This window comes from Sitophilus oryzae, unplaced genomic scaffold (assembly GCF_002938485.1).
Source record: "Sitophilus oryzae breed Bouriz unplaced genomic scaffold, Soryzae_2.0 scaffold_395_pilon_pilon, whole genome shotgun sequence".
NCBI classification, from domain to species: Eukaryota; Metazoa; Arthropoda; class Insecta; order Coleoptera; family Curculionidae; genus Sitophilus; species Sitophilus oryzae.
The window spans coordinates 1,638,463-1,656,833 of record NW_022146968.1 but is presented as its reverse complement, the minus strand read 5'-3'; the positions used below and the strand labels follow the sequence as shown (position 1 = coordinate 1,656,833).

The window sequence follows — 18,371 nt, the reverse complement described above, 5'->3', positions numbered from 1 at the left end:
TTAGAGTGAGTTCATGCCGCCAGCTTTAGATACATAAATATTAGCACAAAGGTTCGTTTAAACGACATTAGTGAAATAGCTACACAAAGCGATTTTAGGAAATTCATCCTCTTAGAGAGTAAAATTATCTCGGAACAGTTTGTTGTATGGAAATTCCTTACTATTTGGTCTAGAAGAATGAAATCCTACAAAAAGAATTAGAAGAAATTTTTGAAATTCATCAACCAAATGGGTAAAGTTAGTAAAAAATTATATAAAACTTGGTGACCTCTGGATTATACACATAAAAATTGGCACAAAGGTAAAGCGAATTTATGAAATTTATACCCTTAGGGACTAGAATAGGGAATGAAAGTTTGCTGTACGAAAATGCTATACTATAACATTATAAACCAGATAGTAGAAAATTTTATACAAGGGTTTATTAAGTGACATCATAACGAAATATATCTTCCTCAATTATCCTTCAAAGAATAAAAAATAACCTATAAAGAGAGTATTAGTGCTCTTAATAAATAAAAAAAAGATGAAAAATAAAAAACATCTATATGCTCACTAGCTCTCTATAAAGAAGTAAAAAATCATTTAAATCAATGCATGAACGATTCGAGGTGTAACGCGAACGTAGTCGCGAGAAAAAGCTAGTAATTTATTAAATTATTTTATTTAACTCATTAATTTTCATTGAAAAGGAATTTTTGTAATTCGCCACTATATTAGTTAAAAACTAAGAAACTCATATCAAATTTAAGTTTTGCGATTTTGACTTATACTTTTTACAAAATCTGAACACATTTTAAAAGAAAAAAAGTTTTTGATAATATTTGTAGTAGATTGCGTTGTTATACAACTTGTAGTCAAGTTGTATAACATAAATTGCTACGATCGGTCTACCTAGTGGTCTGCAGCATCGCCTTGTGGTGCAAACGCGGGCCTGTTAATCTGTGACTTGACGCACAACAGCCAAGAAAAACAGAAGCGTGGCTAAGAATTTAGTAATTAAAAAAAAAAACTTTTAGATACAGTAGTAGGTATTAAAAAGTTTTGTGTTTAAATGGGGTTTGCCTTTAACAGTTAAAAAATTATATCGTAAAGTGTAACTTTCCGTAAGAATTCTTTATCTGTCATTGATCATGATCTGTCATCATGTTAACCTGATGTTTTGTATGTTATTTTGTTTTTTTCGAGGTTTTTTTGCTTGCTTGTTTTGGTGCGATCGCATAATTATTTTTGATAATGTTTTATTTAATGTTAACACTACTACTTTTTCAGTGAATCTTTAAAGCTGTTGTTTTTTGTTAAGTTCGTCATTTAAACATATGTATGTAATACACTCATATTAACACTAATCATATTTTTACGTTTTTATTCATCATTTTCAATGCCCCCCCGGTTGCATCTTTGTAAAGGACTGTGAATTTTTTCCAAACAATTTCTGAAGTAAAGTCAATATTTAAATGAAAATTGGTCTCTGGGAGTATGTTGACATGAGAAATTTGATTTTGACACCTACATATTTTTTAACCGGTTTGAAGAGTAATAACTTTTCGTGCGTACCTGTATAAAACTACTGAGTAAAAAAATATAAATTTACAACGTTTTTTACGTAAAAAAGGTCTCTTGGTAAAAATCGCTACGAGTATTGGTTTTCGAAATATTTGAAATCGAAATTATTATTACCTGTCATCATTGACATTAATTAAACATGTTGACTAAATAGTTATTAAACTGAAATCATAAGTTTGAAATATTTTTGTGCCAAAAGTTCAACAGAAACTGTTTTATCATCATTTTTTGCAGAAAAATTTATGATTAATTTAAAAAAAAAATCAAATTTATTATTTCAGTGAAATAACTATCTACCCAACGTGTTTATTTTTCGTCAATAATGACATATATTGATTATTTCCATTCTAAGTATCTTAAGAACGGTTGCTCGTAGTGATTTTTACAAAGAGATATTTTTTACGTAAAAAGTCACAGAGATGTATATTTTTTCGCTCGGTAATTTTATACAGGTAGGGACAAAAAGTTATTACGCTTCAAAACAGTTAAAACACATGTAGGTGGCGACCTCTACTAGTGGGAGTCATATTGACATAAAAATCAAATTTCTCATGTCAAAAAACTCCCAACCTTCATCCAAATATTGACGTTACTTCAGAAATTATTTAGAACAAATCGAAGTAAAAATGAAACATCTACACCCTGTATCTCTGAAACTAATCATTTTAGGACTTTCATTTATACGAACTTTTTTATTTATTTTTATCTGCATAATATGCTGCCGAAGTTTCCGGAATACAATTCGGACCACTCTGTATATGATTTTATATTGTTTGACCTTTTATATCGTGCCTTTTCTAATGTTGTATCAATCAAGCTTTACTCTAACCTTGTGAGTACTTTTTTATTTATGTAGCCGACTACTTTGTTTCCTATAACCATTCTAATAGCACTGGTTCACCAAAATACCATATACCAAAACACTTTACTTTTGCACTGGATCCGTTTCGCTATCCATGTTTGCATCAAGGATGACGCGAAACGCGCGCCAAATGCAAGCGTAAAGTGTTTTGGTATATTGTAGTGAATCGGTCTTTTATTTTGCTGTTGTGACACCAAAAGTTCCATTCTTCAACTGTAATCATTCTAATAAATATAAATTTAATTGGAGCCATATTTTAATGAAGTCAATAGAGAATTAACTACTACAATACAGAAATACTATACTAGAGATTTGAAATCCAAATTGGTAATTAAAATTAAGACAATTATTTTGCCAGAGTTGACAATAAGGTAATAAGTTAAGTACGCAAAATACTTACCGAAGCTACCTTTGAACCAATTGATGTAGAATTCATTGAAGAAGCATCCATATGTCGAGAATGAAGTTGATTCCATAACGTTAAGCCCATCTTAACACATCCTAGACTTCCACCAACTACCATATAAATTGGTATATTGGGCTCTCTAGGACAGTCACGCAGAAATTGTATTCCTAAAAATAAAGAATTTTCTTGTTTTATAAGTTTTAATAAGAGAGTATAACTAAAGACACTAAAGTATTATCACTCCGATGATATCATTACTTAAGACTACACAGAACAATAAAATAAAATAATTTAAAATATATAAGTTGTTAGACAGTTTTTTTATAGTGTTGGACGTTTTTTATTTTTATTCTTCATTTGATTCATTTAATATGATTCAAAACTAGCATTTATATTTTTACGTTCAATATACTCGTAGGCTACTAATTAACTTTTTTAAATTTTTAGTTTTTTTAGTACTAAGCCTATTTGGGTACATTAAAACAAAAAATTATTTCATTCTTTCTAACTTAGAGTTCATAGAGACTGATTCATTAAATTCATTAAATTTCGAGTAAATAACGACTAACAAAACTAGAAAAAAGTTTAAAACATTTCTTTGTTCATAGAAACTTTTGAAAAATGGGTACAAATTTCGAATTATTAATCAAAAACTGATAAATTATTGTGCATTGAAGTTTGACGATGAATATCTTTTAAACGGTTAATTTAATCGACTAATCATAAGAAACCATTTTTGTAGAGCAGTGAATTTTCTACAAAACCGTGAGTTGCGCGTATCAAAGAGAAAGAAAATCAAAGAAAAAAGAAATCTGCATTAAAATAATCAAATTTCAGCCTCTAATAACTTCCGAACGGTGAGGTTACATTACAAAATTGTAAGAGACCTTTTTTGTAGTGAATTCAATTTCCTACAAATATATGAGACGAGATATTTTTTTCCAAATAGTATATACCGAGATATGAATATTTCTTACTAATAATAACGAAAAAATAGAAAACCGAAAGGCGGAGGATCTTCCTATTAAAATTAAGAGCTCATGCTTGGGGATAATTTTTTGAGGTGTCTACCAACCTTTTTTTCCAGTTCGAGTTTAAAGTGAAAAAAGTTTTGAGTATAAAGTAAAAAAAATAGTCGATTTTTTTGACCCACCCTAATCTACATACTGAATATTTAATTCTAAAAATATAAAGATTTTCTATTTATTGAAATGCAATAATTTTGAACATATATCATATATAAAAACTTCTATTCCCTATATATAAAATTATAATTTTATTTCAAATAGCCTGCCATACAACGGATTGTTCTTTTTGATTGGTAGATAAACGCATAGCCATTTCTCGCTTCTGGTGCCGTAACTGGCGAAATAAAAAGTTACAGACCACTAGACCTCGTTATTGGCCATTTTTCTCAATACCAGTAAATTGCTGTATTAGTTCGGTCTTTGGGAATCGAGTAAAGTAGAGAAATTCAGCAGGCAATAGAAAATTTACTATCAAATCGGAATTCTTCTTTCAATTTCTTCACCAAAAACGAGCTCTATAAGGTTTTGAAATTTCATAAAACGAATATGTTACATAAAAAGATTTTAGCGTGGCTTAATATAACTTATAACGCAATTCTGATGTTATGATAAGAATTTTATATTCACGATAAAGAGAGAGAAATTTTGCCCAGATAACGGGTACTATAAATAATAGATTCATAATCTTCAGTAAATTTTAAATATTTTTTGTTAGAACCATTTTTTCCTATCTGCCAAAATAAAGTGGTGGGGGAATGTTAGAATTGTTTTTGTTTAAATATTAATAACTCCGGACTGGATGAACGGAATCTAGCAAGCGGGGGCTCGTTTAAAAAGGCCAATTTTTTCGTATTTATTATAATTTTGCTAATAATTTTCGTTGGAAAAAGATAACAAGATGCGGTTTTTGCTGACTTTTTAAGCTTTTATTACTCTTTACTATCAGATGAAATTACATATAGTATCGCATTTAATTTTTTTGAAAAAACGCGCAATATTTGTTAAATTGTAAGACAGCGCCCCCTATCGTCTGCGTTCTAAAGCTTATTTTTATTGTTTATGTGGTATAATATAGAGTAAGATACGGTTTTTTAAACGAGCTTTCATTTGTTGTATTCCGATCATCCAGGCCGGAGTTATTAACATTTAAATAAAAACAGATTTAACCTTCCCCCACCACTTTATTTGAGCAGATAGGCAAAATTCTAACAAAAAAGATCCAAAATTTACTAAAGACTTTTATTTATAGTACATCGTATCTAAGCAAAATTTCTTAAAAATTATATTTTGTTATTTTCTATAAAGGACGGTCCACACTTGCTATATAACACTGATATATAGCAAAGTTATATAACATGTTACATATTTTTTAGTCATATTTAGCAAATTTCGCTGCTATATAACTTGTTAGATGTTATCCATTTGTAGTCGGTAAGATCAAAAAATGTTGTACAACACTGCTATTGTAACATGAAACAATGCGTCCAGACTTGCTAAATTTCTAGTTTAGCCCGTCATATTTTCAGGGACGTGCGCGACAAAATCTTAGTGTGGTGAGCTGATATTGATTTGTTTATTTACTGGTCAATAATATACCGTATGGTCAATAATAACGTCCGTATGATCGAAAAAAAAGTGCGTCCAGTCGGCCTCCCGTCCAGTTGGCTTGGACATGACGATCGATGACATTCCCCATATAATTTTCCATATAAAATGATAGCGATCTTCATTTCATAGCCATCGCTGACGCCATTTTTTTTTCGACCGTATGGTTCTTACATTATTAATGGAGTAGAGCCAAGAGCAGACTGGTCAACTAATTAAGTTGTATAGAGATCATACAGTGTTATGGGATATCCGTAGTCCCTCATTTAAAGTGAAATAAGAAAAGCATGATACATGGTTAAAAATTGCAAAAAGTATATATTTGGAAAGAGAAAAGTTGAGAAAAAAATGCGTTGTCTAATAGACTAGTTCCAGAGGGAACAAAAGAAATGCAAATCAGGTATTGGTTTAGATAAAGTGGATAATTCAAAATGATTTGCTTTTAAGTTATTAATGTTTTTAAAGACAGAAACACACCACCAGAAACAGCCGCGGCAGGTATTGAAAAGGTAAGCTAATTGAGTTCAACTATATCTAGATCTTGCTTGTAGGCTATGGCGGACTCAAAACCGTTTTTTTTTCTCGACTTTCTTTCTCTTTCTTCAAAACAAATTAGGCACGCCGCTGCTGGGAGCTGAACCTCTTTCTTGCCAAAACGATTCATGTTTACGAAAACTATAATGCGAACGACTCCCGGTTTTGTAACATGTGATATGTAGCTTGTTAAATAGCAATGTCATATAACATGTTACTAAATGTGGACCCTCCTTAACAGTTACGCTCTCTAGCGGCCGTTCTACAAACTTGGGAATAATTTCCAGGAATTTCTCATGGTCTCTTTAGTTACAAATATTTTTTTCCGCTAGCCCTACGACTAATACTTTCCTAGATACAGCCGAGAGCTATTCTTAGTGGGACACCCTGTACAAAGCATGATATGCAGTTACAGCCGCTTCCGTTCCAATATTTACTTTTGCCTACCTAGAAATTTTACTATGTCTGTAGAAACAGTTTTATGTCCATCGAACATCACTTCAAATAAGCTACGACATGGTTTTTCAAAAAGTATTAACTGCATTTTTGAAACATTTAATGATAAATCGTTTGCCACAAAGAATTCTTGCACGGCACGTAGCGAGTTTGTCGCTTTACTTAATATATAATTTATTATCATCCTCACTAAAAACCTATAATAATATAAAACATATTTAAATATTTTCGGTTTAACCAATGATCTGACTGTTACTTTTCAACTCTATCATGCGAGTGTTGGATTTTAAGAGTGATAAATTAATTGCAAAATTTATTTCGAGTATACTCGTAAACTCGTATTTCAAAATGGAAGTAGTCGGTGGCAATGATTAATGTTAGCTAGTCAAACTGAGAATTAATTACGATCTCTTTTACAATTTACGATTGTTGATACTTCAAAAGAAAATATTACATATCACTCTAAATATGGCATTAGAATATTGACAAATATATTTAATTTTAAAACTTACATATTTTTTAAATTATAGTTAGATATTTTCAATTTAACAAAATCTTAAAATTTTATCTTATGTTAAAAGAATCATATATAAATTGTCTAATTTTACAGATGAAAATTTATATAAAAAATAATAATTATGCTACAATTTGTTTATGAAAATTATGTCGGAACCTATTTATTTCGAGTGTACTCGTAATTCAATCTCGAAATAGTCTGATGCGATGATTAATGTTGACCAGTCAAACTGAAAATGAATTACGATGTCTTTTGCAATTTACTATTATTCGATTAGATTATTTTATAATCGACATCACAGAGAGGCGAATCATGCGATGGATATTATGATGTATATTAACTCTCCAGTTAATTTGACCAATTCCATCAGTTAAAAAGTTTTTATTTTAGAATGAAAAAAATAATAAAATTCAAAAAATTTGTCTAAGCAACAAAAAACATTAATGTATCAGTGAAATATCCCCCTCCGTTGTCAGAACTTGTCACAACAGTATAGAAAATTTTTATCCTTTAGCCACATGTGCAGATTGAAATGTATATTGTAGTTGGGATATATTACGAATTTTCTTGGAACTTTAGTTTCGGAGATATACATTTAATCGGACATTTTTAAAAAAATTAATTTTATTTTTCAGAAACTATTAGAGACAGAGTTCACCAAAAATGCTTTTTATAACTACTAGTGGGTAAATGAATATCTAAATATATTACGAATTTTTTTGGAACTTTAGTTTCGGAGATATTAATTTAATCGGACATTTTTAAAAAAAATAATTTTATTTTTCAGAAACTATTAGAGACAGAGTTTACCAAAAATGCTTTTTATAACTACTAGCGGGTAAATGAATTTGTAGATATATTACGAATTTTTTTGGAACTTTAGTTTCGGAGATATAAATTTAATCGGACCTTTTTAAAAAATTAATTTTATTTTTCAGAAACTATTAGAGACAGAGTTTACCAAAAATGCTTTTTATAACTACTAGTGGGTAAATGAATTTCTAGATATATTACGAATTTTTTTGGAATTTTAGTTTCGAAGATATACATTTAAATGGACATTTAAAAAAAAAATAATTTTATTTTTCAGAAACTAAGAGACAGAGTTTACCAAAAATGATTTTTATAACTACTAGTGTGTAAATGAATTTCTAGATATATTACGATTTTTTTTGGAACTTTAGTTTCGGAGATATAAATTTAATCGGACCTTTTTAAAAAAAATAATTTTATTTTTCAGAAACTATTAGAGACAGAGTTTACCAAAAATGCTTTTTATAACTACTAGCGGGTAAAAAACGATGGAATGATAACCTAGAGGCAGATAGCTGAGCTAAAGAAAAAGATCCAAATTTAGAAGCTATTTTACAAGAAGGAAGAAGTAGACTGAAGCATTGACTTCATTGCAGTGGAATAGTATATAAAATGTGTATATTCGTAAAAGTAAGTAGCTAATGGAACAATTTCATCAACTTTAGGGAGTTTAAATGAAATATTCATGTTAGAATACAGCATCTTTTTTTCGATAGGATCACATAAATTGTTTCATTTTACAAATGATAAATTAATGGCAAAAGGTTAATCCCATTAGAAGTTTCCTGTGGCAACAATTCAGCGTACTCCCATTATTTATTTGGAGTATTCTTGTAATTTATAATGGAAATGTCAGTGGCTAATGTCGACTAGTAAAATTGAGAATGAATTGCAATCTCGTTTATAATTTGGGTTTATTCTATCAGATTATTTGGAAACAGAAATCACGATGACACGATTCATGTGTGGAGGTTTATTACATTGCATGTTTAGTTCAATTTATTGTTCGAAATAATAACCGACTGTTAGCCTTTGTTTTGGTATATTTAAAAAATGTGTCAAAAACTTCTCAACGAAGGGAAAAGCTATTTTTTAATAACTACCTATCTAATTAAAAAAAAAAGTATATTGTTTTATAAGGACTATATGATACTTTAAAATGATAACTATAAAATGATACTTTTCGTGGCGAGGCTGTATGTTTCACATTACAGGTAAGGCAGAAAAAGTATATTACTCGGAATTGAAAATTCTTCTTTTTTTGAAACATCAAAAATAATTTCTCAAACAATTTTCAAACGTCGCAAATAATATAAAAAGTAATACCTTCCAAGTAATTATACATGGTGGTCCGAATTGTATTCCGTAAACTTCGGTAGCATATTCTATAGATAAAAATAAGCAAAAAAGTTCGTTTAAACGTATGTAAAATCTAAAAAGTATCTAAAATGCTTTTTTTCGGAGATACAGGGTGTAGAAGTTTCATTTTTATTTTGATTTTTTCCAAATAATTTCTGAAGTAACGTCAATATTTGGATGAAAGTTGGTGTCTGGGAGATTTTTGACATGAGAATTTTGATTTTGATGTGTCGATACGATTCCGACTTGTAGAGCGCGCCACCTACATGTTTTAACTGTTTTGAAGAGTAGTAACTTTTTGTCCGTACCTGTAGAAAACTACTGAGTGAAAAAATATATATTTCCGTAATTTTTTGCGTGAAAAATGTATCTTGATAAAACTCGCTACGAGCAACGGTTCTCCAGATATTTAGAATGGAAATAGTCAATAATGTCATTATTATATAACATAACTATCTTGTTGCAATGTGGTATATAGATAGATAAGATCTCCTTCAACGTAACATTTATTTTTTCATAAACACATTTAGAATAATTTTTTAATTATATTATGTTACTCTAAATTTTTGATTTATACATCGAACTCATTTTTCAACAATTGCCCAAGACAGTAAAGTAACCTACTACATTCACAGAGTAATTTTTATACATTCGTTTCAACTCATTCATAAAAAAGTAATTTAGTTTCTAAAAAAAATATCAAAGGATATTTACTTTAAATATCGGTATTTTTTGAATTTCATTGTATGGGTTCCAAAATTGGGAAATTTATGGAGTGATTTGAATATCATTAACAATTATTTTCGATATTTTCTCAAATAACACAACATTTTACATATCTTCGGCACAAGTCCAATATGACGAATTTCACAGGTTATTTCACAATTTAACGAATAAAAAACAGATTTAAAGGAATGTTACAAACCATATAAACTATATACATAGGTGCACTTATATCTAATACCGGTAGTTACTTAAATAAAAATACGCCGCAGAATTTAACTGACCCGTAACGCTATGACGTAGCTCACCAAAGTTTGGTCGAACTGTCATAACAAAATCGACAAAAATCAACCTTGAAAATAATCTTGTCTTTCCGGGTATGCTTTATGGTTCGGACACATCGACATTGTTAGCTCCGAGATGTAGAGCTGGAGGAGGGTTTCGCGAATACCCATGGACAGCAAATCGCACTAATGTGTCGGTCCTTAACGAAATCCAATTACCACAAAGACTTTCCAGCACAGTCTATAAAGGTATTCTTTTCTTCGTCGGCCATGTAAACAGGGACGTGCACATGAAGAGCACAAGGAAGTACAGCAGTACAAGGAAGACCTGCAAGATCCCGTCGCCGAGGCAAATCACGAACCAAGTGGGTGGACATGATTGAAAAACCTATGAATACCAACCTGCAGAGCCGTTTGGAGAACAGAGAACAGGGAAAATTGGAGACGGGCGATGCGTGCGGCCGTCAGGTCCTTAGAGCCAGAACCAGAGCCACTACACGTCGTCGTAGGCGTCACGACGCGCGACGTACGGACTTAGAAAGGATCTAACCTAAACTTTAAGGGCCGTGTAGTAAGTACTTTTTAATTAGAAAATCGGATTTTTTGGATTTCCGCAATTCTTTACACGATTTTTTCAAATCTGGCACCATAACAATCCAAAAATTTTTTTGTCATTAAGCATGATGAATATTGGCTCCGTAAAAATCACAGAAACAATATTTTATCTGTTAGTCTTTCGTTAATAGATGCCGTATAAGTTTGGACGACTGCCAGCGAGTTAGCTATTTGTACTGTATACCTTTACCTATGCAATGGAATGTCTAATAGTATACAGTACAAGGTTGCTGTTCTACAGACATAATAATAATAATAATAATAATAATTTAATGTCTACGTGGAATACAGTTCTAGAAATTAATCAAAACCAAGGAATAGTCATATCACAACCGATTAGTGTCCAAAGGGGTATTTTCCAGGGTGACAGCTTAAGCCCTTTATGGTTTTGTCTGGCACTAAACCCCCTGTCTTCGATTCTGAATAAGACCGGCTACGGATTCCATATAAAGTATGACAAGACTCAACATCATGTTATCAGTCACTTGATGTACATGGACGACATTAAATTGTTTGCAGGGAATGAAAAACAACTTCAACACCTTCTTGAAATTACAAAGACTTTCTCTAAAGATATCCAAATGTACTTTGGGTTGGACAAATGTAAGCTACTTTAATATAAAGCAAGGTAGAATAATATCTAGTGGATTCGACTTAGGTGATGGAGATATCATCGAATCCTTGGAAGAACATGAGACCTATAAATATCTTGGACTAGCTCAAGGTAAACGCTTACAGCACAAAGATATTAAAGAGAAAATCACCTCTATATATATTAGTAGACTGACGAATATACTTAAGTCTATACTTAAGCCCTTTATGGTTTTCTCTGGCACTAAACCCCCTGTCTTCGATTCTGAATAAGACCGGCTACGGATTCCATATAAAGTATGACAAGACTCAACATCATGTTATCAGTCACTTGATGTACATGGACGACATTAAATTGTTTGCAGGGAATGAAAAACAACTTCAACACCTTCTTGAAATTACAAAGACTTTCTCTAAAGATATCCAAATGTACTTTGGGTTGGACAAATGTAAGCTACTTAATATAAAGCAAGGTAGAATAATATCTAGTGGATTCGACTTAGGTGATGGAGATATCATCGAATCCTTGGAAGAACATGAGACCTATAAATATCTTGGACTAGCTCAAGGTAAACGCTTACAGCACAAAGATATTAAAGAGAAAATCACCTCTATATATATTAGTAGACTGACGAATATACTTAAGTCTAAATTAAATGGAAAAACACATTTACGGCTATCAACAGCTACGCAATTCCGATAATCTCATATACTTTTGGGACTATAAAATGGACGAAAACAGAACTTGAAAATATCCAGATCAAAACGCGAACTACACTAACAAAATTTAGGGCGCATCATCCTAAGGCAGCAGTTGAGAGATTAACCCTCCCACGCAATAAAGGTGGGAGAGGTCTAATTGATTTAAGGTTTCTACACGCCAAACAAATCTATGGTCTTCAACAATACTTCCTGCACCAGGCATCAGGTCTTCACCGAGCAGTAGTGAGAGCAGATAACAAACACACCTGTTTAGATCTTCAACATGCCGTTGACATCAGGCTCCCATCGGATGTAATCTACGAACGAGAGAAAGTCGAGGAGTGGACTCGAAAAGTACTGCATGGGAGATTTCCGCATGAGCTTAACCAAACTTATGTAGATCAAGATGCGTCGAACAAATGGTTATCTCAGGCGGATTTGTTCCTCGAAACCGAAGGTTTTATGTTATCAATCCAGGACCAGGTCATAGCTACGAGGAACTACAGAAAATTCATCCTAAAAGAGCCGAATGTAGTAGATCAATGCCGAAGATGTCATGAACCTGGTGAAACTATCCAGCACGTGACAGCTGGATGTCGAGTGCTAGCGCCAACCTCCTACCTCCAAAGACACGACCAAGTAGCGAAAATCATTCATCAAAAGTTAGCAACCCTTTGTCATTTAAAAGAAGATATTACACCTTATTACAGATATGAACCTGAAAATGTGTTAGAAAATGCCCACTTTAAACTCTACTGAACAGAAGTATACTTACTGACAAAACAACTCCGCATAACCGACCAGATCTAACATTCACCATAAAAGAGAGGGCATTAACTTACCTTATAGATGTCGGGATTCCTAACACCCATAATCTGCAGTCTACATGGAGTGAGAAGTTAAGTAAATATACCGCACTAGCTGAACAAGTTAAAAGTTTATGGAAGCAAAACGAAGTGAATATCGTACCCATTATAATTTCATCAACGGGCGTAATACCAAAGGCTCTCCACCATAGTTTAAAAAAGTTAGATCTTCCACCGTTACTCTATATACAACTCCAGAAGGCTGTCGTTCTTCAAACAGCAGCAATAGTAAGACGACACCTCAATCTTTAACAAACCGATAGAGTGTTAGAAACTTGCATCACCGCCGTTTCTTACATATTATACCGTACAAAAATACGTGCGCAAACGAATAATAATAATGGACATTGTAAAAATTAAATTGGACATTGTAAAAATTATACCAATAATAGTGTCATCAAGAGGATTGATCCCAAAATCATTACATGATAGTCTGAAAGGCCTTGAACTTGCACCAAAACTTTATATACCCATTCAAAAACCAGTTATCCTCCACACGTCCTTGTCGTGTAATATTACACGACAAGTCTTAAATACACAGTAAAAAGCGTTGACGCTTGACTTAAGTCCGCGACTACGTTAAATACCGGAAAGCCCGAGATTCAAGAACATAATAATAAATATGTCTGGCCGCTAGTGCACTGTAACCAGTAGGATACTAGCGCTACTGTAACGACGTAAGCAGTACAGCCGGTATCTCCAGCAGTCCGCTGTCCTATACCCCTTTTCCTATCTGTCACTACCCACTTCCCACGCCTATTAAACCTGTTCCTATATCATTTCCTATGCTTCCCTATATTTTATTAAGTCAGTATACTGTTGCCAGCAGGATATTTGCAAAACAAAACGTCCGTCTCTCAAATCCCTCCCCCACGTCAGGTTAAGAATACCTACGCCACGTCAGAGACGGGGAACGTTAATAATATTAAATGTATTTGCCACTAGTGCGAACAGGGGAAAGGTAAATACCCATTAAAAATGGAGATTAAAAGTAAAAAATGCCTCGGAAAATTGCCGCTGCCTGGGGAGCACCAGGGCACGTCCGGAGCCGGTGCTGGACATGACAGCCGACGAGCCACCGGTGTAAGGGATTCGGGGGAACCAGCGACCCTTACGGAAAAATCCGAATTGGCTACTGGAACGATCAGCTCAAGTTCAAGGAGCACAGAAGCCAACCGTTTAACACCAAACGTTAGTCAGCCCCAGGTACCTAACACTAGGTGCCCTAACAAGACTTCTGTAAAGACCCGTTACAAATGGCAACATAAAGATAATTGCGATATTCTTCGGGCATATCAAATTGCAACAAAGTGTGAAACAGACAAAGCAGGATTCTGCGCGAAGATGCACCATGAACTACGGCAAATAAGACCAGATCTAGTAAATTTTACAGAACAAAATATCGTAGATAGATATAGGTACATAACCAGAAAATCTGTTATCTCAGTTACTGAACAAAATACGATTAAGAATGAAATATATCGTTCTCACTTTAATTACACAGAACATAACAGCTCGGCCAGTTCTGGCGAATATGAACCAAACATCCGTGAGACGGTAGAATTGATAGACAACTTTGAGACAGAAAACAATGAGACAGAACACAGGCACGATAGCAACCTCTATAACAATCTGAAGTATGAGTTGGAAGCTAACTTGACGAAATACACAGGCACAGACCCAAATGCCCGACAACCGTTACCAAAACTCCACCCCAATAAACGCGTCTTTGAGTACCTAAACATAATCAATAATATTCTTAAAAACAGGATAGTCAACACGACAGAGAACATCCAACTGTATGCATATCGTGCAGGACTAACAATAACAGAACAAATGAAAATACCCGCATCAACCTAAAATGGAAATAAATCAAAATGGAAACACCTGCATGGAAACGAAGAATTAAAATAAAATTAACCAACTACGAAGTGATCTTCCAAAAATACTGGTCTGGAATAACAGGCAGGAGAAAACCAAACAAAAACTGAGGGACCGAGTTTACAATATTTTTAGGAACAATAACATCAAAAGAAATAGCCCAAACTTTGACGAGCAATTAGATATGTATATCGATACACTTAGACAAAAATTTGCCGCTCTAGGCAAAAGATTGCGGCGCTACAACACATCTAATAAAAGAAAAGCAGACAATAAACAATTTACGTTAAATGAAAAACAGTTTTACAATAAACTAACTGAAGGAAACATCACGTAACAAGAAAAGCCCCTATTTTTGAAGAACTCTGGTCAAAACCAGCGCAACACAATGATAGAGCCGGGTGGATACAAGAGGAATCGAATAGATACAACACCGAAATGAAGGAACCAATTATAACGATTGAAGACCTACGTCATACCATTCAGAAATTGCACAACTGGAAAGCTGCCGGGCCAGACGGTGTTCATAACTTCTGGTGGAAATACCTTACAATGCTACACCCAGCCCTAGTCGAAATAGTAAACGAAATACTTGAGAATCCAGCTAAATGTCCTTTATTCATGACTCAAGCTATCACCTATTTGAAGCCTAAAAATGAAAACACTGAAAACCCCAACAATTATAAACCTATAACATGTTTGAACACTATATATAAAATCATATCATCTCTAATAGCCAATAAAATAAATAGTCATATAACACAACATAACATCTTACTAGAAGAGCAAAAAGGATGCCGGAGAAATTCCAGAGGTTGCAAGAACAACTAATTATTGACACAGTTGTAACCAATCAAGCTAAAAAGGCAAAGAAAAATCTATCTCTTGCTTGGAAAGACTATCAAAAAGCGTACGATTCAGTACCACATCAGTGGCTCCAGAAAGTGCTCGAAATATACAAAATACACCCCAAAATAAGAACATTACTGAAAACTTTTATGGAGAGTTGGCGCACACAGCTCGTTATAAAAATTGACCAACATACATATAAATCCAACCAAATACCCATTAGACGTAGCATATTTCAAGGCGACACTTTTAGCCCTCTATGGTTCTGCCTAGCATTGAACCCTCTGTCTAATATGTTAAATCATAGTAACACAGGATTTAAATTAACATCAAAAAAGGAAACGCTATATACAATCAACCATCTTTTGGATATGGATGATCTTAAACTATACGCCAGTAACAAAAATGATTTAACCACTCTACTTAATATTACATCGCAATTTACCTCGGATATCCAAATGAACTTTGGGATGGAGAAATGTGCCTGTGTACATTTAGTGCGTGGTGAAGTACAAGAGCCAGGCACTATATCTTTGCTATTAAAAAACCTTAATTTCCCGTCAAATGGTCCTGAAGAGAGCTACAAACACATAGGCTACAGTTAATGCCTCACAAAACAAAATAAAGAATTAAAACAGCAATTTCAGAATAAGTCCAACAGTCGCCCCCATAAAATTCTCAGAACGGAACTAACCTCCAAAAATAAAATAAAAGCAATCAATACCTGGTCGATCCCAGCTTTAACATATTCCTTCGGTATCTTGAATTGGTCAGACACAGATCTTAACGCACTTAACAGATTAGTTCGAACGACCCTAACTAAATACAGGATGCATCATCCGAAGGCAGCCATCGAACGCCTATACCTACCTCTTAAAGAAAGAGGCAGGGGATTACTTGATATAAAGAATTTATGCAACAAACAACTAGTCTCGCTTAAAAAATTCTTCATATCAAAAACAGAGAACTCTACATTGCACAATGCTATTGTAAAATGCGATCTGACATACACGCCACTTAATCTTTCAAAAACAGAAACTATGCCAAGCGTTGTTACTATCAAGGATCGAATAATGGCTTGGAAGTCCAAAGCGCTCCACCGAAGATTTCCCCAATCTCTTGAAAATGCCGACAGAGAAGCGTCAGTACGCTGGCTGAGGGATGGGTCTCTTTTCGGGGAAACTGACGGTTTTATCCAGGCTATTCAAGACCAAGTAATAGCAACGAACAATTACGACTTATGCAGAAGATGTCATAATAAATCTGAGACAATAGACCACCTCATATCCTGCTGTACGAACCTATCAAATACTGAATATCTACAGAGGCATAACTTAACAGCAAATATCCTACATCAAGCACTTTCTGCCAAATACAGCCTCCTTGCAAAAGACGAAATGCTGCGATATTATGAATATAAAGCACGACCTGTACTGGAGAATTAAACATATAGATTGTATTATGATCTTCCAATATGCACAGACAAAACAATACAAGCTAATAGGCCCGATCTCGTACTGCACAACATTAAAGATAAAATAGCATTTTTTTATAGATATTACACATCCCATCGACCACATCATCAACAAAGCGGAAGAGGAGAAAATCAAAAAATACATTCCCTTATCTATAGAATATAAAGAAATCCACCGGCTAAAACCAGTACAAATAATTCCTATAGTTATCACGGCAACTGGTCTAATAAACAAAAACCTATCAAAATCACTACTTAAATTACAGCTGGATCCTAATATCCTTATTCCAAAAATGCAGAAGAATGTCATCCTGGAAACATGTCGAATAGTACGTACTGTCTTAAATATGCCAAATGAAGAGTAGAATAAGATTTGCCTAGAGGCACCTTATCCCTAAAACCAGATGTTAATAGCTCTGAGACTTAAATATAATATAATAATAATATCTTTATTGCCCAACAGTAACAAACCAATTATAGGACAATTTTACAATATGAATATAGCTATAAATTAGTAGTAAATTAACCTCTAAATAAACAATAAATGAAAAAAAAATTACATTCAATGTAAATTAAATCTTAAAAATTAACAGGAGTAAAACAGCACTGAAAGGTGAATGATACATCCATCGGATACCAAGTACAGATGAACCAAAAAAAAAGAAGAAAACCCAAGTATAAACAAAATATAAGATCAAAACACTATATAAAGAAAAAAAACTCAAATCACATCGCTGAGCAGCATATTATTAGCTAAAGCAATTCAGATAGATATATATCTGTGGTTGCCTACTTATGATATCTATATACATATTTATGTCCATCAATATTTTTTTTATAAATTTATAGATTATTTTTATAATATGAAATGTATTCTACTTTAATGTTGTGACATAACCCTGACAATTCAATTTATTGGCTTATACTTTTACCAATGTACAGGGTGGGTCAAATTCGACGCTTTTAAATGGAAACACTCTTTTCTATAGGAGATAGACAAAAACTAATATCGGTGTCTGGAGCTCAATTTTTGTCAAAAACATGATGGTGAAAACCGCATATCGATATCTGTTACCGTTTCGGAGTTACGGGGTTAATTCATGTTTCTCAACAGTTCCTTAATGACTTCGAGGGTTTTTTAACATGACAAAATAAAGTAACTACAGATGTTTCTTTCATATATTTTTTACAGACGTAGTGACTTTATTTATAATAGAATTGCTATGTGCGAGTGCATTTT

General features: G+C 33.1%; 1 protein-coding gene across 1 annotated transcript in view; it reads right to left on the bottom strand.

Moving 5' to 3' along the window:
• Positions 1 to 18,371, bottom strand: part of LOC115885527 (peptidyl-prolyl cis-trans isomerase CYP95-like) — a 541,467-nt gene that overhangs the window by 47,888 nt on the left and 475,208 nt on the right. Inside the window, exon 12 of the mRNA XM_030904483.1 lies at positions 2,829 to 3,001. Within this exon, the coding sequence (XP_030760343.1) occupies positions 2,829 to 3,001 (173 nt within the window). The remainder of the gene's footprint in view (positions 1 to 2,828; positions 3,002 to 18,371) is intronic.